The sequence below is a fragment of the Plecotus auritus genome (assembly GCF_963455305.1).
Source record: "Plecotus auritus genome assembly, chromosome: 8".
Classification (NCBI taxonomy): domain Eukaryota; kingdom Metazoa; phylum Chordata; class Mammalia; order Chiroptera; family Vespertilionidae; genus Plecotus; species Plecotus auritus.
Window position 1 is genome coordinate 26907961 of NC_137782.1, and position 27496 is coordinate 26935456.

The following is a 27496-nucleotide window of genomic DNA, read 5'->3' on the forward strand; positions in this document are numbered from 1 at the left end:
AGGGGGAGGAGTCGAGGGCAATGCCAAGGTGTCTGAATTGATGCTAGTGCCACTTACCCATCTAAGGGATCCAGGAAAAGAGCTGGTTTGGGGTGGATGGGTGTGAGATTAGTTTGGGATATTGAATCAGTCTGAGATAGGTGTGTCTTTTTGCCCCAGTAGACAGTGCTGTTTGAGAGCAAGGACCAAATCTGATTCAGGTGCAAAGCCCCTGCATGTGGCCTCGTCCAAATCAGGAGCTTAGGAAATGTTAATAGAAATAAAACAGAGCCAAGGGGAATGAGAGGTTGACCTTGGCCCACCTTTGGCCCACCCCACCTCCTGGCCCCAAAGCTGTGACACTCTGACTTTGGGTCTTTCCTGAGCATCCTATCTCCCCCACAGAGAACCTCTGGAGCTCCTACCTGACCAAGGGGGTGATTGTGGAGAAGCGTGGGATGCCTTCAGTGGGTCTGGCTGATGGCGCCCTTATCAACATGGACCATCCTTATGTCTTCAGTGATATGACCTCCTACTTCACTCTGCTGGTTGGAATCTACTTCCCCTCAGTCACAGGTGAAGGGGAGCTCGGAGAGGGAGGACTGTGCCTGGGAATGGGTGTGTAGGGGATGGTCAACTATAACGTGGGGGAATTTCTTAGTCTAAAACCCCCATCACATAGGCAGAAGTCACAATTCAGTTCCCATTGGACAGATGAGGGAATTAAGGCCATGGAAAGCCAAGTATACCACCCAAGTCCTCACGCAAATCCATGTGCCAAGCCCAGATCCCAGGCTTCCTGACTCCAGGCTGGGGTAATTTCTTCCCAGTCTGTCTGGTCTCCTGTGGCTCCTGTCCTAGCTGCTCTCTTCACAGGGATCATGGCTGGTTCTAATCGCTCTGGGGACCTGCGGGATGCCCAGAAGTCAATTCCTACGGGCACCATCCTGGCCATTGCCACCACCTCCGCTGTGTGTATCCTATGCTGCTGGGCTGGGGCCACCGTGGGCAGGGAGGGCTGGAGAGGGGGCAGTTGCTGCTTCATCCGCTGGCTCAGGAGTGGTGGTGATGAGGGGGGGCACCACGCTGGGAATTCTCCTTCATTCTCTGCTGCAGACATCAGTTCCGTTGTTCTGTTTGGAGCCTGCATTGAGGGGGTCGTCCTGCGGGACAAGTAAGTAAGGGAATCAGGGCTGATCCTGTTTTGGGGGGTGGGCACAGTGGCCAAGTTCTGGGAAACAGACCTGACAGGGGCGCTGAACCTGTGCAAGGGGCCTTGTGTGTGTGTGTTGGGGGGGGGGGGAGGTCAAGGACAATTGCTTGCCAACTTACACTGTATTTTATCTTTCTTATGTCACTCCAGCTCAAGAAGCTTGAATGGTGCCTCATTTCCTTTAGGATAATGACACTTGCCTTTTCTTTTTCTTTAAAATCTATTAATTCATTTAATGTTTCCTGGATGTCTATGTGTTGGTCACTGTCCAAAGTTCTGGGGGTAACAAAGATAAATAGCCCAGGATTTTCATCCTGAAGGAGCTCTTTGGGGATGGTAGCTGTACTTTCAACAGATTTGGGATGCAGAGCAGTAGGGGTGGTGAGAAAATAAAGCACACAGCTCCGGAGGCTGCGATCCAGTCCTCAGAGGGCGGGAGGAGGAGATGATTCTAGAAATGCCTTATACACATTTTCTCATTTATCCTTCCCACTTTAAATGTCGAGCAGAGATTACTTAGATGACTGGGGGTTGCGGGGGGGTGGCATTCCAGGCAGGGAGATCAGCATGAATAAAGATGGAGGAGAGAAACAGCTGCACATATGTATGCGTGTGTGCGTGCGTGTGTGTGTGTTTGCACACTTGGTGGCTGTAGCTGTGAGCAGTTAGAGCTTCAGGAGTATACCCTTCTGAAGGGCGTGTGCGTACACACCAGGAGGGCACGTGGCAGTCTTATCTCAGAAGCCAGTTTCTGCATTCCCATCCTGGCTTCTGTAAGATGGGGAATGGGGGACATGAGGCTGGAGACTTACGATGGACTCTGTCCTGGAGGCCTGGTTTTTGGTACCAGTAAACTGGAGCTTTATTTTACAAAAAATGGAGGAAACTCCAGAGGGTTTTAAGTAGAGGAGTGACCTGGCCAAATGGACGATTTGCACATATTACACCTTTTGGCTTTTAGGGCAACTTAACCTCCACTTATCTTATTTAATTGGACACCTCCCACAGACTGCAAGGGATTCAGCAGGCCATCAGCATAACCCATCATCTGATCCTTGAAGTCCTTCAGCAGTGGCCCATCTGAGCATTCCTCTGCTTGCACATTTCAGGGACAGGGCTCTGTACCTACTGAGGCAGCATCTTCATTTTTAGACACTATCACTGTTAGAAAATGCTTTTCTTTAATTCTCACATCACAGACCAGCACCAGATGATGAGGCTAGAGCCCCCATTTTTCAGATGGAGAGGTTCTAACAGGTTAAGCCATTTGCCCAGGATAACATAAAATGTCACAACTGACCTTTACTGGAATCATTATTACTACCATGTTCCAGGTACTGTGCTAAGCATTTTACATGTGTTAACTCCTCCTATCTTCTCACCTGTTGTATGAGATGGGTTTATAATGATCCTTGTCTTACAAGGTGAGGAAAGTGAGGCAAGGAGAGGTAGTGACTTGCCCAAGGTCATGCAGACAGAAAGTGCCCAGGACATTAGGGGCTTTGTCTCTCCCTTTGCCCCTACCGAGCCCAGCTCTGTGGTGGGCACAGAGTTGGTTCTGAAGTTGGTGTGGGAGACCTGCCCTGGAAATCCAGGTGGCATCGCTCACCCAGTATCTCCTGTCCCTTTGCTGCTTCATTCCAGGTTCGGTGAAGCTGTGAGTGGCAACCTGGTGGTGGGCACACTGGCCTGGCCCTCCCCCTGGGTTATCGTCATCGGATCCTTCTTCTCCACCTGTGGGGCTGGGCTGCAGAGCCTCACAGGGGCCCCACGCCTGCTGCAGGCCATCTCTCGTGATGGCATAGTGCCCTTCCTGCAGGTCAGTGTGTGTGTGGGGGGTGCAGAGTGTGGAGAGAACAGTCCCTCCCTATACCAGCCAGCCAGCCCCCTGCCCAGGGAGGCTACATGGCGAGCCAGGGCCACAGCAAGCCTTGAACTGCCTTCTGGGGCCCTCCTGCTCTGTGCTGCCACTAAGAAGAATGGTTGTGCCTTATTTGGGATTTGGCCCATGGTCAATACCATCTTTTTGGACAGAGTTGTCTGCTCTTAGGGGAAAAATAAATGGCCCTCCTTTGGCCTAGTGATCAGGCAGGGACTCAAGGAGGCAGCCAAAGGGCAAGAAAGGGGCAGCTCTCTCCATGATGCTAAAAAAAAGATTTATGGCGCACATAGTCATGGCCTCTTGCTGGCGTCCTGTAGTTCTTCTCCCATCTGTTTTTTCCCCTTAAGGGAGCATTTGAACTTCATTGCACTTGGGTACCAATGTCTGTGTGGGTAAGATACAGCAAAAGCCCAGTATCCCCTTGGGTATTGCTAAAAGATAAGACATACAGCATCCTGTCCCTACCTCCTCATTGATGAGGGGATTCTGCCTCTACTGCACTGGACCCCAAGACTGGGGGAGACACAAGAAGTCCTTAAGGTCTCAGGCTCCCATGATGGTTACTCTGTCCTCAGGTCTTTGGCCACGGCAAAGCCAATGGAGAGCCAACATGGGCCTTGCTCCTGACCGCCTGCATCTGCGAGATCGGCATCCTCATTGCGTCCCTCGATGAGGTCGCCCCCATCCTCTCTATGTGCGTGCTGGCCTCTTGCCCTCCCCACCAGCTCTGGGGTCTCTCTACTTGGATCCAGCAGCTGTGACCCTGAACAGCCCACCCAGACACTTTAACAACCCCAGGAGGTTCCCCACTGTCATAGAAACCTGTCTTTTGTTATATAGAGATTTACCCCCGCATGCAGCAGGGTGTGTTGAAAGGGGATTTGGCCTTTGAACTCCTTCCTAAGCACCAGAACATGATTCGGACACCTCCCCAACTTCTTTTGCCCTTTCTCCCTCTCTTCCCTTCTGTTTCTCTTTCTGATTCTGCCCCTCCTTGAATCTCTGTCTGTCCCGGGCCTTTCTCTGTTCTAGGTTCTTCCTGATGTGCTACATGTTCGTGAACCTGGCCTGTGCGGTACAGACGCTGCTGAGGACGCCCAACTGGAGGCCACGCTTTCGATATTACCACTGGTGGGTGCCTCGTTCCCCCTACCCACCCCACAGAAAGCCCTCCCATCTCCATCCTAATGTCCACCTCACCCTAGCCCATCCCCTCCAGGTCTAAGCAGCCCAAACTCCAGCTTTTGTAGCCCAACTACCATGAGAAAGGTCCTAGAGAGGGTTCCTCATAATCACAAATAATAATATAACACAGTCATAAGTGGTCTCAGCTGTACCCCCGTCCTGTGCATAATGCTCACCAGCTTACCATCTGGATGAGGAAACCTCAGTTTCCTTAGCTGTGGAATGGGATAACAACTGTTCCCATCACCTAGGCCCCTTGTGAACAGAACAGTGTTTGGTGCACAGAAGATGCTCCTTATGTGCAGCCTGGGGTTCTTCTGATCATTTTATTTTAAGGCCCTTCATCCTCACAATAGGCTCATGGACAGACAGGCCAGGAATGTCATGCTTGTTCTAGCAAAGGAAACAGGGGCTTACACGGGAGAAGGGACTGGTGCAAGGCCTCTCAGCAAGGCTATGGCATATCTGGACTAGAACCCAGGCTGCCTGACTCCTATCTCAGTGCTCCTGCTTTGCCAGTGCCTCTTCCTAGGGACACACCCTTCCTGGGAGATCCTGCCTCCAACTCTTCCCCAGAGAAACCTGCCTCAGAGCCCATCTGGTGAGGCAGTCTGGCAGAGCCTAAGGCACTGGGACAGGGAGGGGTGACTCAGGAGTTGGGTGGGGCATGGACTGGTGCCCTGTCTGTGGCTGCTCACTCATTCAGAAGGTCCCATATCCCTGTGATGCTCATGGGGATGATGGTGTGAGTTCCTCTAGACCTGGGCATAGTCTCCAGGTCATGCCCAGGCCCTGCCCCGTGTGAGTCTTGCTGTTTGAGCCTTGGCACCAGTGATAGCCCCACCAGAGCTCAGAGGCTGGGTCCCTCTCCCATTGTCTAGGACACTCTCCTTCCTGGGCATGAGTCTCTGCCTGGCCCTCATGTTCATCTGCTCCTGGTATTATGCCCTGGTGGCCATGCTCATTGCTGGGCTCATCTACAAGTATATCGAGTACCGTGGGTAAGTGCAGGAGGAGGGGAGGGCTGGGAGGGACTGAGGGATGAGAGGGGTGAGAAGGGGTAGGAGTGCTGGGGATGGGATGTTGGGGGCTGGGCTGGGGATGAAGCAGGCAGTGGGGTAGAGTGGAAGAGGGGTGGCATGGGGTGGGATGGGGAGATAGGGGACAGAGCAGAAGGAGGGGCTGAAGCTTTGAGAAATGGAAGTGGCAGGAGCGACATGCACGTCCTTTCTGAGCCTGTGATAGAAGACTCTGCCCTGGGCACTGGCCACTTCAGTGTGGACTGTCCTCCCTGACACTCCCTGGCTTTCAGGGCGGAGAAGGAGTGGGGTGATGGGATCCGAGGCCTGTCTCTCAGCGCTGCTCGCTATGCCCTCTTACGCCTGGAGGAAGGGCCCCCACATACTAAGAACTGGAGGTGAGCAGTGGGAGCACAGGTGTGAAGGCTCAAGGGAGGGAGAGGAAGGGAGCAACCCTGACCTGCCTCACCTGCTTTGTTCTGCTGAATGGTGTTCTCAACACAATGGTGTGTCCTCTCCAGCTCCACCTCGTCTGAAACTTCCCACCTACAGCACCAAGGCTGGGCCGAGTTCCAGACATTTGTTCTCCAAAACCGACTCCAATGCCAGCCTCCTGACCATCTATTCATCCACTCATTCATCTATTCATTTATTCCATTGTTATTTTTTTTTAATGTGTGAGTGCATGATATGTGCCAAGCGTCTTCTGGTCTCCGGGGACACAGTGAGCTCACAGTTCCATGGAGAAGGCACATCCAGAGACAGATGAACATAACATCATGTAGCATTTGCTCTGGGAGAGGAGGAACCATCCACGTTGAGAGTGATCAGGCGTTTAGAAACCTCTAGATTCATAACAATATCTCCATTTTGTTCATGTGAAAGTCAGGGACGAGAGAGGGTCTCAGAGGCTATGGGAGGCAGAGCTAGAGCCGGCACCTTCACCGCCTGCCGCAGCCCACGGTGCTTTCTAACTGCCTGCTCTGCAAGCCCATCTGTCTCTCACCCCTTCAGCCTCCCTTTGCCAAGAGCAAAGCCTGGAACTCTGCACTGTGCCCTGACACCATTGACTTGTCCTTGACGGTGTCTACTAACCCGGGGCTCCCACAGACCAGACCTTCGTGTTATTTGTCTGAGTTCTCAAATGCTTAGCAAAGGGTCTATCCAGAGTAGATGCTTAGAGAATGCTATTAAGCTCATGGGTGGTTGGATGGATGAGACAGCTAAAGGAAATAAATAAATGAACGGATAAATAGGTGGGTAAATAAATAGATGGATAAATATATATATGATGGTGGTTGGCTGCATAGATAGATTTGTGAATGAAAGGTGGTAGTATGTGTGGATAATTAAGTGGATAATGCATGTATAGGTAAATTAATTTTGATGTAAGTGGATGACAGATGACTGAAGGATAAAATAGATGGGTGGGTGGTTGAATGGATGTATGGATGAGTGAGGTAGATGGAGAGATGGGTGGGTGGGTGGATGGTTAGATGGGTTGATACTCAAGGAAATGGATGGATGGGTGGTGGGGATATAGGTGAGGAAATGGATGGGAGTCCAGAGGACAGATGGTTAGTGAATTCACTGGTGTATGGTGTATAGTTGTATGGCTGTATGGTGGGTGGTGATGGGTGGGTGGTGGATGGATCATATGACCTTGTATCCTTTTTAGGCCACAGCTGCTGGTGCTGGTGCGTGTGGACCAAGACCAGAATGTGGTACACCCACAGCTGCTCTCACTGACCTCCCAGCTCAAGGCAGGGAAAGGCCTGACCATTGTGGGCTCTGTCCTTGAGGGCACCTTTTTGGACAACCATCCACAGGCCCAGCGGGCAGAGGAGGTGAGCGGAGGCCCTGGTGGGGAGGGAGGAAGGACAGGGCACTCAGGAAGACAGTCCTTGCCCCTTCACGCTTTCTTTCCTTCCACCTTTGGGATCAATGGGGCCTCAGACTTTGCTGTCCTCTTTCTTAGAAGAGGGGTCTAAGGGCTCAGGGAGTGAGTTCCTTAGAATCCAACTCACGGAACCAAACACCATCCGAGCCAGAAGGGCCCATTTTATGGATAAGGAAACCGAGGCATAGAGAAGTCAGATCACTTGTCTAAAGACAGAAAAACAGAGATTCAAATGAGAACTGCTGGCCTGCTACTCCACACTTCCTCCTGCTGAAGTTAAACCTTCCGAGGTGTTTTCACATCCATGGCTTCTTTCTATCCCCTTACGGAGTGGAGTCAGCAGGATGAGTATCCATGTTTGGAACAGGAAGAAACTGATGCACAAAAGGAAAGCAACTTGCTGAAAGTCACAAAGCTGGCTGGAAGCATAGTCAGGATTTGAACCCGGGTCCCTGGCTCCATGCTGCCTGCTCTTGTCCCCATGCTATTTGCTCTTGTCCCCATCCACTGGTCTAAGCCACAGAGCAGCTTACAGAGCCAGGTGCGGGCTGGGGCATTAAGAGGCTCTAAGAGGTGTCAGAACCTGGTGGGCGCAGAGGAAGTGGGTTCTGTTTGCTATGCAGGCCTCTCTCCCCTTGGGCTGTGACCAGAGAGCAAAGGGGCCTGAGGGAGGCCAGGTAAGCTGGGGAGGGGCACCCCCGATGGCTTGTGATAGTTGCTGTTTCTGCCTCACTGGGCCATTCACACCAATCTGTCAGAGCTGGAGGCTCCCACTGGTCACTTTTATTCAGCAAGAATGTGCTGTGCACTAGACACCGGGCTAAGCACGGGGAGATGGAGGTGTACAAGACCAAACCCCAGCCCTCAGAGCGGTCATAGGCTGTGGAACATTCAGAGGCACTCACCCCATCTGATGTGATAGGGGCTATGCTGGAGCTAATAGCAAGAGTAACAGAAAATGCTGAGTGTTTACACCTGTCGGGCAGTATACCCCCATCATGTCATGCCATTCTCCTTATTCCTAATGAGGTAGCTGTCACAGTCCCCATTTGACAGATGAGAAAATTGAGGGTCCTGGAGGTTAGGCAATTTGCCCAAGGTCACACAGCAGGAGGTGGCAGAGGTAGGAATTGAAGCCTGTCTGTTTGACATTAGGGCAGTGGATGGAGTCAGACCCCTGGAGTTGAACCCCTGTGATAGCATCTGTTAGCTGTATGGCCTAAAGCAAGTCTTAATTTCTCTAAGCCTCAATTTCCTCTCTGTAAAATGAGAGTCATAAAACTTTCCTCACAGTGCAGATTGAATGTGCATTTAAAATGTGTATCATTATGCTAACTTTAAAAAATTGTTAAACAAATTGGTGGTGCAGAGGAGTCCAGTTTCACTCTGGTCTGGGGGGGAGGCAGGGTGGGAGGAGGTAGTACCTGAAAAAAGTGACATTTGACTTGGGCGGGGCTGTGGAGAGGGGTCTGGGTGGTGGTGGAGAGCTAGCAGTCTTGACTCCTGCAGGGCTCACAGCCCTGGGAGGAAGTCCGTGGGGGGCAGTGGTGAGAGCTACAGCTTTGGGAGGTATGAGCAATGGCTGGTGGGAGGTGTGGGGTTCCATCATGAAGAGTTTTGATTGATCAGCAAGGAATGGGGGCCATAGATGATGGGGAGCCATGCACAGTGCTGGCACCAGAGCTGACATGCTCAGAACTGAGCTTCAGAAAGATGGGGACCATGGAGGAAGGGAGGCTGCAAGGATCTGGGCGGGCCAGGGAGGCCTGGGGCGGGTCCTTATCTGATGTCCCCTTCCCGCCCCCCAGTCCATCAGGCGTCTGATGGAGGCAGAGAAAGTGAAAGGCTTCTGCCAGGTCGTGATTTCCTCCAACCTGCGTGATGGCGTGTCCCACCTGATTCAGTCTGGGGGCCTCGGGGGCCTGCAGCACAACACGGTGCTGGTGGGCTGGCCCCGCAACTGGCGGCAGAAGGAAGATCATCAGACCTGGAGGAACTTCATTGGTGAGGCAGGGTGGGCGGGGCAGTGGTGGGTGGGGTGGAAGGCTGTGGTTCTCTCTCCTCCTTTGGGGTCATTTTCCAGGGATGACAAATGTGGGTTCTGCATATCAGGGGACAGTGTTCAAAGCTGGCAATGTGCTGGGTACTGTGCTAGGTGCTGGGGACTCAGGTGTGAAGGAGACAGTCTTGACCCCTGCAGGGCTCACAGCCCTGGGAGGAAGTCAGTGCGGGGCAGTGGCGAGAGCTATGGCTCTGAAGCCACAGAGGCCCGCGCCAAAATCTCACTTCCGGTCCTTCCTAGCTGTGTGATTGTTCACAAGTAACTCACCCTCTCTGAGCATCAGAGTCCTTGGTAACAGTGATATAGTAACTAACATTTATAGACTGTGTTCTGGGTGCCAGGCAAGTGGAGGCTTTCTCTAAGTCTCTAATCCTCCCAGCAGTCCTGTGAGGGGAGGGCGCTGCCATCTCCATGTGTGGGGTGTGAAACGAGGCACAGAGGGAGTAAGGAGTTTGCTCCAGGTCACACGGCTGGTAAACCAAGAGACTGCGCTCTTAATGCCAGGCTATTCTGTCTCCTTTACCGATGGATCATAGTTACAAGGTGGCTGGGAGGATTGGATTAAATGAGGCCATGCATGGTAGAGGTCTTAATAATCAGAAAGGCAGATGGGGAAACAGGCCCAGAGAGGTTGAGAGGCTTTCCCAAATTCAAACAGCAAATAAGTGATGAGGCCCAGATAGTTGCTGGTTTTCTGATTGCTCAGCCCAAGGCCAAGGTGGAGCGGGTGGGGCGGGGTGCTGGGTGCTGGGAGCCCCTGCAGGATGGGACCAGGGTCACTGTTTCCCATCTGGTCCTCTCCTTGGCCTCCCCCAGAGCTGGTCCGGGAAACCACAGCTGGCCACCTGGCCTTGTTGGTCACCAAGAACGTTTCCATGTTTCCCGGGAACCCCGAGCGCTTCTCGGAGGGCAGCATTGACGTCTGGTGGATTGTGCACGACGGTGGCATGCTTATGCTGCTGCCCTTCCTGCTGCGGCACCACAAGGTGAACATGTGTGCGTGTACGTGTGCACGTGTACGTCCGTGGGCGAGGCTCGGGGGCTCTGGCCAGGGCCAGCCTCCGTGTGAGCTCCTGGGAAGGGATATGATCACCTCCTTCGTTCCGAGATGTTAGGAACTGACTGTCTCCCTTGCAGGCGCCCTTGCATCATAAAGGAGAGCAATGTTTAACCCAAGCAAGTGATACTTTATGGGGGACCCACATCTAAGCAGGGGACTTGGTGTAGGGCGTGGTCGCTGAGCTAGGCGATTCGGGTCTGCATGTATGTGTGGCAAGGTGGGTGGGAAGGGTGAGGACGGGGTCCTCTCTAGGTTCTGGCCCTGGCTCTCCTCACTACATCTGGGCTGGGCCTTTCTGGGTCCCCTTCACCTCCAGGTCTGGCGGAAGTGCAAGATGCGTATCTTCACTGTGGCCCAGATGGACGACAACAGCATCCAGATGAAGAAGGACCTGACCACATTTCTGTACCATTTGCGTATCACCGCGGAGGTCGAGGTGGTGGAAATGGTGAGTCCCCAGGAGTCACCCCTAAAGTTGTGAAGTCCCACACACTGGGCCCTCTTTCCTCTTGTCCCCAGCACCAGTTAGGGCAACCCCAACAACAATCATCTTATGATGCTGGATTCCTTCCCCCATCTACTTCTTAACCTCTCACATATTCATCCAAGAGCCCCTCCCTCCCTCCCTCCCTCCCTCCCTCCCTCCCTTGCTCCCTCCCTCCTTCTCTCCCTCTCTTCTTCTTTTTTTTAAAAAAATATATTTTTTAATTGATATTTTACAGAGAGGAAGGGAGAGGGATAGAGAGCTAGAAACATCGATCAGCTGCCTCCTGCACACCTCCTACTGGGGATGTGCCCGCAACCAAAGTACATGCCCTTGACTGGAATCGAAACTGGGACCCTTCAGTCCGCAGGCCGATGCTCTATCCACTGAACCAAACCGGTTTCGGCCCTCTCTTCTTTATAAGAATATCCATGTCAGCCCTAGCTGGTTTGGCTCAGTGGGTAGAGCATTGGCCTTCGGACTGAAGGGTCTCAGGTTCAGTTCTGGTCAAGGGCATGTACCTTCATTTGCAGGCTCGATCCTCGGGCCCAGTCAGGCAAGTACAGGAGGCAACTAATTGATGTGTCTCTCTAACATTGATGTTTCTCTCCCCGTCCCTTCCACTCTCTCTCTCTAAAAAAAACAAAACAAAAAAAAACAATGGAAAAATATTCTGAGGTGAGGATTAACAAAAAAGAAAGGGAGAAAGAAAGGAAGGAAGGAAGGAAGAAAGAAAGAAAGGAAAGCCATGTCTAATAGTGCTCATGATATGTAAGGCACTGTTGTATGTACTTTACATATATTGGTTCTCATAGCAACCAATGAAACAGATACAATCATCAGCATTTCCATTTTATGGATTAGGGAGTCAAGGCAAAGAAAGGTTATATAATTTGCCCAACAATGTTCACTAAGTGGCAGAGCCAGGATTTGAACCCAGGCAGGCTGGCTCTAGGATTACACTATACAGCCTCTCATCCATCCATTCTCAGTTTATCTATCTACCCATCCTTCTGCGTATTCATTAATCTACCCATATATTCATTAATGTATTCATTTACTCACCCATCCATTCATTCATGTGTGTATCCATTCATCCTTTTGTTCCCTTTTTATTTCTTCCCCTGTCCCATTCACCTGGGTAATTAATTAATCCACTCATCCATTCATTCACCAGTTCACATGTGCTGAACTGAGGAGGGAATGAGTTACATTGCTTTCAAAGAGCATCGTTCTTGCCTTCCACAACTGTTGATTAAATTAGGTCATTTGATAGGGAAGCTCCAAGCTGACAGAAGGAAGGGGGCCTGCTTCCCGTCCCTTGGCCCTGTACCTGAGCTTATAGCTCATGCTTTTTTCTTTCACCACCCCGCCCCCACCCTGTCTGCCCACAGCATGAGAGCGACATCTCTGCTTACACCTATGAGAAGACTTTGGTGATGGAGCAGCGTTCCCAGATCCTCAAACAGATGCATTTAACCAAGAACGAGCGGGAGCGGGAGGTGAGGTTGCCCTGGCTGGGCTCTCAGAGCCTCAAGCTGCTGCCAGCTCTGGGTCTGCACTGGTCTGGAATGGCTCAGGGCTGGCATGCTTCACCTAGAGCATTACTCATCATCCTTATTCCTCCCATCACTGGGCTCCCCAGTATCAGAGATACACACTGCAGCTGCACCTACCAAGCCTTTCAGCCAAGATGTAGAGGGGCTGTGGCATGGGTGACAGACTTTGCTCTCTGTATGTGACTTCTGGGGCCTATGGGAGAGTAGTGGATCCTAAATATAGATGGTGGACAGGCTGCCAGTGTGGGGGATAAGTGATCATGTGATAGCCCCTTCGAGAGCAGCTAACAGATGGATATTTAGAGTGTGGTGGATGGGCTCACAGGGGTAAAGGTGATAAGCCTCTGTGGGGTATGGGTGTAAGATCTCCTGGTGGGGGTAATGTGGGGCCACTAGTCCCACCCCAGGGAGTAGGATCCTTGGGGAAATGAAAGATGGTACTCAGGAGCTGGGGCAGGAAAGCTCTCAGAGGTGGGTGACAGGTTGCCTGGGGAATGGGTGGCAGATCCCATAGGCCAGGATGACAGACCATGTTGAAGGGTCTCCCAGGTGTGGATAATATATTTCTCAGATAGTGGTTGAAGGATCCTCAGGGGAATGAGTGATGGGTACCCATTTGAGCTGGGAAGGATGAACCCCCAAGAATGTTAATCAGGGGTGATAGTAAAAATTGTACATGTGCACTGACCAATTGGAGCTGACACTGACCATAGTGCTATGGTGGAGCCCTGCAGGCCCAGGTGTTAACCCTTTAGTTGCCGGATGGTGGGGAGGTCAGGGGCTCTGGAGGGGAGTTGCAATGGCAGGTCAGCGGGCAGTGGCTATTTGGTATGGAAGCAAAACTCTAACAACTCTAACACGGCACAGTTCCCGAAAGTGCACACCCTGCCTGAACATCAGCTCTGGTGGTAGCTCTCTGCAGGGCATGGGTGGTGGTAACTCACAGCAGAGCTGGCACCAACCTTTGTTGCTCTCTAGATCCAGAGTATCACTGATGAATCTCGTGGCTCAATCCGGAGAAAGAATCCAGCCAACACTCGGCTCCGCCTCAACGTGCCAGAAGAGACAGCTGGTGACAGTGAGGAGAAGCCCGAAGAGGAGGTATGCAACTGGGGTGGTTTGGCCCCATCCAGTGGGAGCAGAACCTTTGGCCTCCAAAGGAGTCATGTGCTATTCCTTTGTTCATCCCTCAGGTGCAGCTGATCCATGACCAGAGTGCTCCCAGCTGCCCCAGCAGCTCACCATCCCCGGGGGAGGAGCCTGAGGGGGAGGGAGAGGCAGATCCTGAGAAGGTGCATCTCACCTGGACCAAGGACAAGTCCGTGGCAGAGAAGAATAAGGGCCCCAGTCCTGTCTCCTCCGAGGGCATCAAGGACTTCTTCAGCATGAAGCCGTACGGGTCTGGGGGCTAAGGGCTGGGGTCTGGGGTGAACCTACAGGGTCTTTGCTCCCCATGGCAGAGCAAGCATGCAGAATGGGTCCTGGGCTGGCAGTTGGAAGACCCAGCCCACACCTTGTCTTGGTTTCCCCATCTGAGGACTCGGGGGTCGGGCCTGATTGCTAAGGGTCAGAACTCCCAGGTGCGGGCAGTGGAAAGGTGAAGGCTGGGAGAGCAGGATCAGGGCGCAGTCAGGGTGGGTGATGGTGGCTCAAGTCCCTAGCCTCCCCTGCTTTTTCTGACCCCTCTCTTTTCTTCCTCTTTGCTTCTCTTGTGTTTCCTGAAGGGAGTGGGAGAACTTGTAAGTGCTTCAGAATTTTTTATTCTCTTTGCTGGGTTGGCCAGAGTCCCTACTCTCCTCACTATATCATGACCCCTCAACTCCTGCCCCTGACCTCTGGGCTCTCTGAAGAGCCCAGGTTGGAGGGGTCTGGGGTTGGTGGTTCCTGGTTGCAAGAACTGAGGCCCAGCAGCCCAGTGGCCTGGATCCAACTCTCCCCGCTTCAGGCTCAGGGTGCCCTCCTCCCACTTTCCTCCCGCAGGAACCAGTCCAACGTGCGGCGCATGCACACGGCAGTGCGGCTGAACGAGGTCATTGTGAAGAAATCCCGGGATGCCAAGCTTGTTTTGCTCAACATGCCTGGGCCTCCCCGCAACCGCAACGGTGATGAAAATTGTATCCTGGACTTAAAATTGGGGGGAAGAGGGTGGTGGACGTCAGGGAACCGGGTCCTAGCCCTGGGACGGAAGAGCCCAGCCGGTTCTGCTTCAGGATCAGCACCTCGGTCAGGGCGGAGGCCCAAGGTGTCCAATTCCATCCGGAGGCAAGGGGTCGGGTCTTTCTCCTTGACAGGCGCTCAGACATGGAGTTCCTTGAGGTTCTCACCGAGCACCTGGATCGGGTGATGCTGGTCCGCGGCGGAGGCCGCGAAGTCATCACTATCTACTCCTGAGAGCCAGGACCTGCCACCCGGGCCGAGCGCGCCCGGCCCGCGGCCCGGAGCCCTCGCCGCGCCCCCCGCCACTGTCACCGTTTACATACAGACCCTGTGCCCGCGCCCCGGCCCTTTCCCCGCCGCCTGAAGTCCGGAGGCCACGTCCGTTGGGGCTGCCTCGGAGGGGACCGCTTCCACGTGGAGAGCAGAGCCCGGCAGGCGCGCCGCTCTGTCTCCTCGGCTGCGGCTGCGCTGCCCTTTTCCTAAGCCGGGCCTTGCCCGCGGAGGAGGAGACGCTGCAATAAAGGTCGGGAGGAGGCGCGGCGAGGAGCTGGGGCTTTGAGGACCCCCAGGTCGTCCGCGTGGCCCCTTCTTTTCCCCCGCCCCGTCCCGGTCGGTCCTGCTCTGCCCTCCGCCGGCACAGCTCCTGGCTCCGGCGGGCGGCGCGGGGTGGGGTGGCCACGCTTGGCCTTCGCCGCCGCCCCTCCTGGCGGAGCCTCCAGCGTGGGCCAGCTGAGCCTATACATAGTGTACAGGAGACATCGCGTGTATTTTTAATGTCCCCATATTCTTGTGACTAGAAGCGCAACGGACTTCGCTCGCCACTGCCGAGCTCCCCTGCCGGGCTGCCCGGCGGCGGCGGAGCCTCGGGAGGCTGGATTTTCCTGGAATCCGAGCGTTTGAGAGCAAAAGTGCTTTAGGCCCGGGCGGGAGTCCTGGTCCTGGTCCCTCCACACCCCGGCCCCGCTCTCGCCTCGCCCTTTCCGCGCGCCCTTGGCTTCCGATCCTTCCCTCTGGCTCTTTTCGGAGATGAGGGGAGACGAGCGTCCAGCTTTTCTTGGATTCGCCTCCCAGCGGACGAGAGCTTCACTGCGGCTGCAGAGAAGCGTGCAGCCTCTTCGCGGCTTTTATGCAAGCTGGGGCCAGGATTGGGAGCGGGGGGTGCTTCTCAGGGCTGAAAGAGAGGCCGCGCCCCACCCAGGAAGCCCCGTCCCGGTGCCTTCGCTGGGAGCAGGCGCCTCTCCTCAGTCGGCTGCTCCCTCTATCCCATGGCTCCTCGCCAAAGACACACCTGGGAGCTGGAGGGCGTTCCCTTTCTGTGACTGGTGAGGGAGGAGGGGAGCGATTTCGGTGTAGGTGCGTACCCACCGGGGAGGTCCCTGCGCTGCCCCTGAAGACCGTCCCCCTCCCCCATCCCGTTAGGCAGCTCCAGCCTCGGGGACCTAGCCACCTTTCTGTGCGTCCCAGGGCGGGCCCTCGCTGTTTAGCAGCGGCCTCTAGCTGAATGGGGCCTGCAGTCCGGTGTGCTTTGTTCTTAGCGCCTCTCTGCCCTCCTCCAACTAGGACCCAAGGCCTTTGGCTACTCCAACTGCAGTCCTTGGCACTTCTGCTCTGTACAGAAGGCGCATTGGCCGGGTTCCCTTCTCCCAGGGCACATTACTAAGGGGGACAGGCACTGCATGCTCCTTCCAGTGCCCTCTGGGACTGACTGGGTCCAGTACCTCCAGCGCCAGGCCCCTGACCTTCACACCTAGTTAGACATCCGGCCCAGCTCCCAGAGCTGGGGCTACTAGGTACTCCTGACCTCACCACCTCCTTTCCTTTGAGCTGTAGGCAAAGAACTAGAGCTGGTGCCAGCTTGACTGGGTCAGGTGTGGCTGGAGGTAGGTCTGGATGTCTGACAGGCCAAGGCCCATCTGAGACTTGATGAGGGGGCTGGATAGACTCTTCCAGGTAGTAATCAGAAAGTTGGATATTAGACACCAGCTCCCCTGCCCCCTTCCTCCAAAAGACCTCTGAGAATCACAACTTGGCCTAGCCTTGTGAGGCCTGAGCATTCAGGCTTAAGTGGTGGGCTGGGCAGAAGGGGGAGGGGTTGTATCAACACCAATTAGGGAACCAAAGTTGCATTATCTGGGCCCAGACTGTCAGGTTGGCAAGAGCAGTTTCCATGGATGAAAACAAACATCCCACAACAAAAACCCAAGTTTTCTGTGCTACATGTGCAATATTTGTTATGAATGTTATCATGTCATTCATCAAATTATCTTTATAATCATTGTAGCTAGATGTTTCATGTCCAAGTGACTTTTATTCTGAGTGCAATATTTCAATAGCCTTGTAGTGATAACTAGTGTTGCTTTTGTTTTGGACGATCTACGTGCAGGGCAATGCAATGAAGTTGAAAACCCTTGTAAATAGGAGAGATTGCAAACCAAATCAAGAGTATTTATTACTATTATTAGGCCTGCCTTTAATTTTCAGTGTTTCAGTATTCCGCATTCTGCCTCAGTACTGACCTTGTGTTTTTTTGTGCCAATATGAAAAGGAGAGGGTTGGTCTTTCCTTTAACTGTTGAATGCTCCCATTTAATGCTTTACAGCTTTTACTGTATTTTTTAGACTCCTGTCTGCACAAAATGCAATAAAAATAATTTTATTATACCCTTCACAGCCTGAGGTGTGCTGTTTGGACATGCGAGGGGGGAAGAATTAGTAGTTGGGAAGAGGATTACTCAACGTGGCTCTCCAGGAGGACCCCAGACTCCTATCAGAAACACTGACCTTCCCTGAGAGGAGGGATGGACTGAGCCCCCAGGTGTGTCTGCCTCCTTAGTGTACTGACAGTTTTGAGGCCCTGTCCTCAAGGGACGAAGGAACTGGCAGCAGGGGCCAGTAGAGAGAACACTGCACTAACATCACCCCGAGAGGTGGTGAGCAGGGATTAGTCAGGTTCAGTGCTGTCTGCATTTTGGCCTCTAATCCACTGGAGGCCTTGTGCCAGTCACTTCACACACCCACACCGTTTCCTGATGGGGCCGGCTATTATTAAATGCTCTTGAAGGCTCTTACAGATTCTGTAACTATGGTTCTCCCAACTCCCTGCATAATGGGCAGAACAGAGGGTGGCAACTGAGATGAAATCAAAACAGGAGAGTAACCCACTTCACTTGCCAGTTGCCAGAAATGGCCTCCTCATGGTCCTGCTTTCCTTTCCTAGAATAAGAGGACAAGCCTGCTGACACACTGAAAGTCTACACCAGTGGACGGCAAACTCCTAAGTCAACAGAGCTAAGTATCAACAGTACAAAGATTGAAATTTCTTTTGAGAGCCAAATTTTTTAAACTTAAACTTCTTCTAACGCCACTTCTTCAAAATAGACTCGCCCAGGCCGTGGTATTTTGTGGAAGAGTCACACTCAAGGGGCCAAAGAGCCGCATGTGGCTTGCCAGCCGCGGTTTGCCAACCACTGGTCTACACAAACAAGGATGTTTCCCACAGCATTATAATTAGCCAGCAGGCATCTGCTCTGAACTGTTACTAAAGCTGCTAACTAGGTGAGCTGAAGAGAAGCTAGGGTTAAAAGAGGTTTCGAGGCCTGAGCATAGGTTGAGGACAAGAGCGGGCAGGCCTCACAGCAGATTGAAACTAGTCAGTGCTTCCAGGGACCCTCACGTTCCAACCCTCAGAGGGAATGCCCCCAAGAGGTCCTGCAGATAGTCACACTCCAAAAAGACGACACATTTCCTTTTTCATTTTAATTAAAAAGTAATCATCTTATCAACAACACAAGTTCCAAAGAGGGAAAAACACTATAGAACACAAAGAGATCAGAACATAAAATGCTGCCATCTGGGGACCTTGAGTTTTTTAAACCATTGTTTGCTTAGCCACTGGCAGGGACTCAGCTGAAGTCACTGTTCTCCCTCATCCCTGCCAGAGGCCCCTTGAGACTATGATCCACAGGGCTCTAATGAGCACCATCCCTAGGGAGAGGGCAGCTTCCTTTGGCTCCATTTAGAGCAGCAGCCCGAAGTCCTCCCTCTAATAATTTCATTCTGGCTCAAAAGTTAGGAACAGCCACCTGTATCAAGAACATGTTCAGCTACCAAAAGTCTGACATCAAAATGGTCCCTCCCTGCTGCTACTCAGAAAACAAGAGATTGATTTTTAAGCCCAAAACTCAATCACTGAAAAAATGGGTGTTCAATGCCAGAGTCTAGAGTTGCCTTCTCAGAACGGATTCCATCAAACTACCACTGGAGAAGGAGAGGATGATGGAAATGTTAAGGGCGGGGCGGGGAGGGGGGAAGAGTGGTTGGGGCCCAGATTCACAGTTTATGATAAACTGCTGGTGACTGGAATTGTTCAGTCCACTGGAGATCCTCCAATGAAATGAGAACAAAAGAAGAGAAAAATGAGAAAACCCAAAACCAACAATACTGTGTCAGGCAGAAGAGTATGGTGTTTGTGTGGCTGCCATGGACACTCCTAAACTCCAGACCCCTCAACACAGGGGCGGGGCACAAAGACACCAAGCCTGCTGAGCCTCGTCTGCTATGCAACTCTGGGCAGGAGCTGCAGATAGGAGCTGGAGCTCTGATTGGCCTGTGAGGCTGGAAAACAAAGGCTATTGACATGAAAATGCCATTCCAAACTCAGCCAATTGGGGCTTGGCTTTTTCCTCCCCACCCCCCAAATCCAGGTGACAGAGAGACCAGAGAAACCCATGTTTGAAACCCATAAAATATCGACTGAGCCCAGACACCTATACTGCCACCCAAGTGACCCCAGAAATATTTATTTTCTACAAAAAAACAAAACAACAAAAAAAATACACAACCCCAAATGCAATATAAACTCTGACTCTGGAAGGAATAAGCAACACAGCATTGGGCAGAAGAGAGAGCAGGTGGTAGAAACTTAGGACATTTGATGTGACCTGGATAAGCGCAAAGAACATCCTCCAAATAACTACTTAGAACACAATAGATGGGAGGTGGCCAGGGATGAGGGAGCCGGGAATAGTTGAGATTGAGCCTCAGTAATGCCTCTGATAAGATCCCATGGGTGCCTGGGGCCGCCCCACCTGTGCTGTGGTTTGGCTAACCAGGTGGGAGAGAGCAGAGCCACTCTGGATCAGGGTGTCCAGAGCCTTCTGTACACTTGGATTGTCAAAGTTGATACCTGTGGAAGACACCGGCCTCTGGCTAGCTATGTTGCTGGCAGGTGCCAGGCGACTGGAAGGCTGGACAAAGAGCCCCTGGGAAGGAGCCCCAGGCCTGGGGCCCATGTTCCGAGCAGATCCTGCCTGTCCCAAAATGTTTGGAGGCTGATTGCCAGAGGCCTGTGATCTTTGCTGAGGCTGGCTGTTTACAGGTGTGGAAAAATTCTGGTTCTGGGCGTTTCCGGCAGCGACTGAGGGAGATGCAGAGCTACTGGCCACAACCGTGCCACTATTGAAGAGGCTGAGGATTTTGGCCTGAAGCTCTTGCTGGGAGGTGGGGGGCGCAGCTGGAGTGGGTGTAGCAGAGGGGAGCACTTGGCTGCTCTGGAGCGGTTGGGAGCTTGGCTGTGTCTTCAGCGAGGCACCCGAGGTCGCCCCGAGTGGTTGGCGGGAAATCGGGCCTACAAGACAGAAGAAGGAGGTATCTGGTTGAAAGTACCCTCCATGGGCAGGAGGCTTGGCAGCCCAGGGAAGAACAACAATCACTGATCACATCAATCACACAGTACATAGACTATAACATCAATTTCCCAAAGGGGCCACTCCTTGGTATGAGCTGTCTCCAGAAGACAGCCTAGTTCCCCCAGAGAATTAATTAAAGAAAAAGGGGCATCCACCTTGGTTACCAGGGAGTAAGTAATACTAGTCTATCCATCACCAGATTAACTACAGGGATCAGAATTCTGTGCCCAAATATTAAGTTATCATTTTATCAGTATAAAGGCCCATGAGGCAAACACAGGGGTGGGCTCATTCCCTTACCCACCCCAAAGAGCCATGGGCCTCCCACCCTCCCAACAGAGCCTGGGAATTAGAGAAATGCAGAGTCAGAACTTCACCTCGGCCCTGCCACGTAGCTCACCAGGCAGAGAGTCGGTGCTGCTCCTCATCAGCCGCTCCTTCCTCTCTCGCAGGTAGTTGATGATCTTGTCAGTCTCTTCGGCAGTGAGGTACCTGTTGTCTGCCAGCAGGTTGATGAGGCTTTGGATGGCTGGAGGATGGCCCCCGCGCACTCCTTCATCGGGGCCTCCTCGCTCTCTTTCCTGTAGAATGGCTTCATTGGCCATCTTGGCTGCCTGTCTGGCAATCTCCTCGCGTTCCTTTTCCCGGCACTCATTCTTGTAGCGCTCATAATTTCTGGCCACCAGCACCATGGCGTCTGCCTGGGGCATGTTGCGATGCTCTGCAGGAGGGAATGACATGAGTTATTTTCTTCCATGAGAGATTTCAGTGCCCACCTCCTGAACTCTTATCTACCAAGCCTTTCCTAATCTCAAGCCAGCAAGAAAACCAGTAACAAAAAGCCTTGAGATGGGGAAGGGAGGGGGAGGAGATGAAGCTGGGAAGACAGGTAAATGGATTTCTTTGGTGGGGAATGCACATCTTTGTACAGAGCTGGTTCTTTTCGGAATTCCTAGATCACAGACTTGTAGTAAAAATCAAAGAAACATGATAGCTTCTCACAGATTCAAAAAGACTTCGTGGGGAATAACCATGGAGGGCTGGCTGCAGGGGGTCAAAAAGCCTGTCTGTAAAGTCTGGCTCTCCATGGTGCTTCTCGGGATAGAGCTGGCCTACTGTTTTTGAATTTGTAAGTTCAAAGGTAACGAATTAAGACCAAATTGTGACCCTAAGTAACCTCCTCTCCTTGGGCAACATGATTTACAGGGTGGTGAGAAGACTTCTCAAAACTTTATATAAATGAACTCACAAATCTTGAGGACTATTCCTCAGAGAGACAAATGACACACAGGAGAGCCTTACGCATTTTATGGTTATGGGTATAACCAGTCAGACAAATAGAGATCTGGTGTGTGGTGGGAAGAGGGAAAAGTCTGTGTTGAAAGAGCAATGAGCAGGGCATCAATTGGCTGACTCTCAACATTCTGGGTGCAAAGTACTAAAAGTCACTTCAGGGAAGGACTTCAAAGAACCTCCTCCCCTGGACCTCTAGGAGGTCAAGGCCCTCTCCCTGTTCTCACAGTCCCTCTGCTTAGCACACTTACAAATAGCATCCCAACTGCCTGTTGTATTCTCTGCCATTAGAAAGTTTGGTGAAAGCAAGGATTCTATCACACTCATGTAGTATGCACCAGCTCTTCCCACTGGCGAGAGCTGACTGCGCATCTTCCCAACTCTCCCTGAAGTGACTTCACATGGGTGGTTTGAATTAGGACACAGTCAGAGCATTTGCACCACAAAAATCAGCAAATGCTACAAACCACATTGCCCTCATTTCCTCACCCAGAACTGGTTGTTGAACATTTGCCAGCACACCCCTGTACATACCTAAGGGGAAAACATATGTCTTATATAGAACTGTATCCACTAAAAGAATATCAGACGAATAAATGACTATGTAAATCTCCACCAGTGCACTTATCAAAGGGCCCTACCATATCTGAGCTGAAATATATAAGTCATTTGCCCCAACCCTGGTTCTTCTGATTTCAGCATGAAAGAATTAATGGACTAAGTGACTACCTCTGGAATTCTGACCCACTTGGGCCTCCATACCTTGTGGGGTTCCAAACATGATGTTGACTGTACAGGAGCGGTGAATCTGGTGTTGCTGGGTGATGACAATAGCAAAAGGAGACCCTCCCCTGCTAACATCCTCCAGAGCTTGTGACAGCGAAACCTCTGTGTTGAGGAAGATCAAATCCACTACCATGCCGAGGTCTCGTACCTTCCGCCCCACAGCTTCAGCATAATCTCTGTAGAAACAAACAGAATCCAGGTGAGCACTCCCCATCTGCACACTGTTGCACCTCAGCCAGCTGTGTGTGCTACTTTGGAGAGTTCAACCCAGGGTCTCCCTAGTGCCCTCTTCAGACTACAAGGATCTACATTTCCTTCTCTTTATACTGGCTCCGAATGGTTCTATATGAAGTTGCTAGCAGCGCAGTAATTAGTAGCAAGGTCCTTCTCCTGATTCTCTAATACAGCAGTCCTTTCTTACACGGTCTCACTGCCTAAATAGACCTGTCTTTGGGGAGGCTGCATAATTGTGGGAAAAGCATAGGCTTTCATCTAGAAAGACGGGTTTGGATCCCAGCTCTAACATTGACTTGAAAAGTTGTGAAGCTTTGAGCAGATCCCTTTACCTCTTACAAATCTCAGTTTCTTTACCAATAAAACAGGAATAATATGGCTCAGCTCCCATGTCATCTCCTTGACCTTCTCTCCAATCTAAATTAGGTCCTTGATGTATTTCTCCTCATAGGTCCTATTGCCAATACATCTGCTCAACTAGGGTGTAAGCTCCATAAGAAGGGGCTGCTGTGTGTGTTTACCATTATAGCTCCAGTACCTAGCATCTGCCATACACACAAAAAACCTGAATGAATACACATGTACCATGCTTACTGTGAAGATTAAAAATATTTTACATAAAGTGCCTCGCATGGGGGTAGTACAGAATAGGTGCTCAGAAAATGAAAGCAAACAAACAACTAAAACAAACAAACCCCCCATTTCTACCATTAAAGCAGCATCTATTTCTCAACAAGACAGCCCAGAGCCTGTGAACTCTGTCTGCTGCTTAGTGTCAACACCTATTTCCCTAGCTTCTGCCTTGAAATTGGCTCTTTAACCCCAAAATGCTAGAAATACATGAAGTTATTTACTAATCACCAAGGGAAAGAACACATAGGTACTGCCAAGCCAGCAAGCCGCTATACTCCCTTCTGCTTCTCCGCTCTGCCTCTTGAAGGAAAGAATGTAAAACAGAGGTGGAGTAAAACAGTGCTGTGAATTCTGGATTGACTAGCATGGTCACCTAACATTTCTGCAAGGCCATGGCACTTCACAAAAAAGACTTCATACTTGGCTGACAAATGCAGAGACATGCCTCCCACGGTACTGGGGAGTTGGGGTTGTCCCTTGAAGGGGGGCCTCTACTGCTTTGGATGACCAGCATATATTTTCGCTTCGATTTTCCTTTGGGAAGGCACCTCTCTCTAACTCAGTTCAAATGGCTCCACAGGACTAAGTCACCTTAAGCTCTAGGGATGGGATGGGCATAGGACCTAGCTCTGGCCAATCAGGGCATCCCAGCACTGTTGGCTAAAGTGACTAGTCTCTCAATGGGAAAGTGAGCCAGGTTAGTCCAATGAAAAACAATTCCAGGACTTTAGATGGAAGCACTAGGAAGGAGAAGTTCTCTTTCCATTGTATTTGCTAAGCCAGGAAGATACATGTCTAGGGCCAGTGCCATTCTGCCTTTTCAAGGAGAATGCCTGTCTAAGAATGAAGGCAACACAGAGACCCAAAATTGGTAACATGGTTTGACCCTGGATGTGACCGTACCTGAACTTCCAAGCCAAGCAAACTAAAAATTTCCCTTTGAGGCCCAATCCAGTTTGTAATGGGTTTTCTGTCTTACAATTGAAAAACCTCTGGCTAAGACAGCATAGCAATGCCAGAATACACAGACCACTTTCAGTGGGTAGAGCTGCCAAGAGGGAGCCTGAATTTCAATTCTGACCCTTCCCCTTACTCAGGAGAAATATCCAAAGGGTCCTTACTTAGTCTGCTTGTTGACCACAATCACAGAACAATCAACAGGCCTCTCAGCATCAAAGCGTCTCTGGATTTCTTCAAAATATTGACGATAAAGCTCTTCTCTACGCCGTTCTTCACGTTTCAAACGCTCTGCAAGATACCACCAGGGAAAACTAAAATATGAATTATGCTTATTTTTTCTATAAAAATAAGCCACAGGCTTTACTTTGAATTCTGAACTACCTGCAGGCAAAGATCATTACACACACACACACACACACACACACACACACACACACACACACACTTCTCTCTCTCTCTCTATTAATCCTCTAGACCAGTGGTCGGCAAACTCATTAGTCAACAGAGCCAAATATCAACAGTACAACGATTGAAATTTCTTTTGAGAGCCAAGTTTTTTTAACTTAAACTTCTTCTAACGCCACTTCTTCAAAATAGACTCGCCCAGGCCGTGGTATTTTGTGGAAGAGCCACACTCAAGGGGCCAAAGAGCCGCATGTGGCTTGCCAGCCACAGTTTGCCGACCACTGCTCTAGACTATTTCCTAAAAATAGCCATTAGGAGTGAGGGAGAGAGTGTGAGGGAGTGAAAGGGGTGTGTGTGGATGTGGTTTGTGTGTGTGTAAAAATAACCATTAGTATTATTTTTTACTATAAAAATCCATTGAAATAGTTGGATTAAAGGGCATGGTCATTCTAATGCTTCATCTGATATACACTGTCCTCTAGAAAGGCTTTTACTAATTTATTAAGAAAGGCTCTTATTAATTTACTAGAGGCCCAGTGCATGAAAATTCATGCACTGGAGGCAGGGGTCCCCCTCAGCCCGGCCTGGCCCCTCTCACAGTCCGGGAGCCCTCAGGGGCGGGGCGGGAGGCAACCTGGCCATCAGGGGAAGGCGACACCCCACCACCCCTCTGCTGCTGCCACTGCCGGCAGTGCAAGCCTCGGCCAGCCTGGTTACCTGAGCCTCGGGCGGACCTTGGTGGCTGGGCAGCCGCCATCCGAGGCTTGCCTGCACCTCGGGCTGTCCCTGGGCAGCTGGGGGGCTGAGGAGACTGGGGGACTCTGGAGGCAGAAACGGGGAGCAGCTGGGCCCGCCTGGGGGCGGGCCCAGCCTTGCCGCACACCTGCCACCCTGGTGGGGCTGGGGGGACTGGGTGCCACCATCTTTGAGGGCGAGGCAGTCACTTAGCATATTCCCTCCTTACTGGCTGTGGGCGCTGCCATCTTTGAGGGCGGGGCAACAATTAGCATATTCCCTCCTTATTGGCTGTGGGCACCATCTTTGAATCTTTGAGGGCGGGGGAGTCAATTAGTATATTCCCTCCTTATTGGCTGTGGGCGCTGCCATCTTTGCGATGGCGTGAGGGCCAATTAGCACATTCCCTCTTTATTAGATAGGATTTACCCAGAGGGGTGAATCACCTACTGCTATTACTCAACTAGATATGAAGCAATTTAAAAACCTTTAAAGATGTATTGAGAAAACCATACTTTTAAAAAGCATGTTTGTCTTTTTAAAGAGATGCTGTACCCCATGCTTCACAGATAACGCAGACTAGTTATTTGCATAATAGGCAAAAAGCAAGCAACCTCTTTAGCTCCAATCTTTAGTTTATTTCTTATTGATGAAATTTCATATTTATTTCTTCTTCTTAGATGATTAAACCAGATAATACTAATTTGCATTGAAAATGCTCTCTACATATCAATAGGCTATTTGTATTTTTTCCTTTTGTAAACTGTTAGCCACATCATTTGCCCCCTTTCAGTTGGTTATTAGTTTCCTCTTTTTTTGGTCAAGTATTCCATCAGTAATAGAATTAACTGTTTCTGCTACTTTACCTTTTGCACGAGACTGACTTTCTGGGCCTGGAGGGCCTCTTCCATCAAAGCTATCCCTGTAACGGTCAAAGTAAGAGTCATCCTTTCTCCTGCCATAGTCATCCATTCGCAAGTATCGGTCATAAGAGCTTTCTCTCCTGTAAAGTTAAAGAAATTATCACAAAATGAAAACTGTCATCCTATTCTGAAAAAAATCAAATACAAAGAATTCTTCAAGACCCAGTCCCCTGTGAGGAAATAAACATTGTAAGGCATAGGACTTTGGGATTGGACCAATGAGGTTTGTACAAGCATACCTGGAAAATATTGTAGGTTTGGTTCAAGACCACTGCAATAAAGCAAGTATCGCAATAAAGCGAGTTGTAATCTTTTTGCTGGTGGAGGGCCTTGCCTTCAATTTGTAAAGCATAATAAATGAGGTATGCCGGTATGTGGGACTCACTGCTCATTACCTCTGTGGCTGCAAATGAGTCAACCTGCCTTGCAAAATGACTGGATTCACAGAAAGTTCTCAGCATAGTCCCTGGCATAAAGCAAACACAAAATAACTGGTAGTAATTATTATTATTTTTTGTTAATCTTCACCTTAGGATATTTTTCCTTTGGTTTTTAGAAAGTGGAAGGCAGGGAGGGAGGGGAGAAAAAAGAAGGGAGGGAGGGTAGGGGAGAGAGGGAGAGGAAGAGAGAGAGAGAGAGGGGGGGGGGGAGAGGGAGAAAGGAGAGGGAGAGAAAAAGAGAGGGGGGGGGGCATCGATTGTCTCTTGCACTGGCCTGATTAGAACTGGGGATTGAACCTGCAACCCAGGTAGTGTCATCTTGACCGGAATCAACCTGCAACCCTTGGGTGCGCAGGCCAACACTAACCACTGAGCTACACCACACTGGCCAGAGCCTGGTGATAACTACTGATATGAGGAACTGTTCCATGTGTATGTATGTGTGTGCATATATACAGTGTGTGTGTGTATATATATATTGTGTATATATATATATATGTATATATATATATATATATATATTATATATGCACACACATACATACACACACACACAATTTTTCATCATTCAAGACAGAACACTCTGAACTGAAACTCTACCCATTAAAGGGAATGGGGCATAAAAAGATACTTCTGCCTATGAATTTGCCTTTAGACACTTCATATAAATGGAATTATATGACATTTGTCTTTTGTGTCTGTTTGACTTATTTCACTTAGCATAATGTATTTTTTAAAATCCTCACCCAACAATATTTTTTCCACTGATTTTCAGAGAGAGAGCGAGGGAAAGAGGAGGCGGGGGAGAGAGAAACATCGATTGGCTGCCTCCTACAAGTGCCCAGACCAGGGCTAGGTATCAAACCCACAACTGAGGTACCTGCCCTTGATTGGGAATTAA

General features: G+C 50.8%; 2 protein-coding genes across 7 annotated transcripts in view; one reads left to right on the top strand and one right to left on the bottom strand.

Annotated features, from left to right (window-relative positions):
* SLC12A5 (solute carrier family 12 member 5) overlaps positions 1 to 17165 on the top strand; it is a 38283-nt gene extending 21118 nt beyond the window's left edge. For 2 of the 3 annotated variants that reach the window (XM_080684349.1, XM_080684350.1), the window contains exons 9-26: positions 385 to 555; positions 856 to 954; positions 1096 to 1153; positions 2837 to 3011; positions 3650 to 3768; positions 4107 to 4205; positions 5141 to 5260; positions 5572 to 5676; positions 6957 to 7125; positions 8987 to 9182; positions 10057 to 10226; positions 10617 to 10748; positions 12179 to 12286; positions 13322 to 13444; positions 13537 to 13736; positions 14068 to 14082; positions 14324 to 14457; positions 14643 to 17165. In XM_080684349.1, coding sequence (XP_080540475.1) covers positions 385 to 555; positions 856 to 954; positions 1096 to 1153; positions 2837 to 3011; positions 3650 to 3768; positions 4107 to 4205; positions 5141 to 5260; positions 5572 to 5676; positions 6957 to 7125; positions 8987 to 9182; positions 10057 to 10226; positions 10617 to 10748; positions 12179 to 12286; positions 13322 to 13444; positions 13537 to 13736; positions 14068 to 14082; positions 14324 to 14457; positions 14643 to 14734 — 2285 coding nt within the window. In that variant the 3' untranslated portion in view covers positions 14735 to 17165. Of the gene's footprint in view, positions 1 to 384; positions 556 to 855; positions 955 to 1095; positions 1154 to 2836; positions 3012 to 3649; positions 3769 to 4106; positions 4206 to 5140; positions 5261 to 5571; positions 5677 to 6956; positions 7126 to 8986; positions 9183 to 10056; positions 10227 to 10616; positions 10749 to 12178; positions 12287 to 13321; positions 13445 to 13536; positions 13743 to 14067; positions 14083 to 14323; positions 14458 to 14642 lie in introns of all 3 variants that reach the window. The other variant, XM_080684351.1, reaches the window with a different exon arrangement.
* Positions 17166 to 18240: 1075 nt separating this feature from the next.
* The window catches only part of NCOA5 (nuclear receptor coactivator 5), a 29332-nt gene continuing 20076 nt past the window's right edge, over positions 18241 to 27496 (bottom strand). For 2 of the 4 annotated variants that reach the window (XM_080684353.1, XM_080684352.1), the window contains 5 exons: positions 26099 to 26235; positions 24254 to 24380; positions 22242 to 22441; positions 20587 to 20907; positions 18241 to 20125 (listed from right to left, as the gene is read on the bottom strand). In XM_080684353.1, coding sequence (XP_080540479.1) covers positions 19539 to 20125; positions 20587 to 20907; positions 22242 to 22441; positions 24254 to 24380; positions 26099 to 26235 — 1372 coding nt within the window. In that variant the 3' untranslated portion in view covers positions 18241 to 19538. Of the gene's footprint in view, positions 20126 to 20563; positions 20908 to 22241; positions 22442 to 24253; positions 24381 to 26098; positions 26236 to 27496 lie in introns of all 4 variants that reach the window. The other 2 variants (XM_080684355.1, XM_080684354.1) reach the window with 1 other exon arrangement.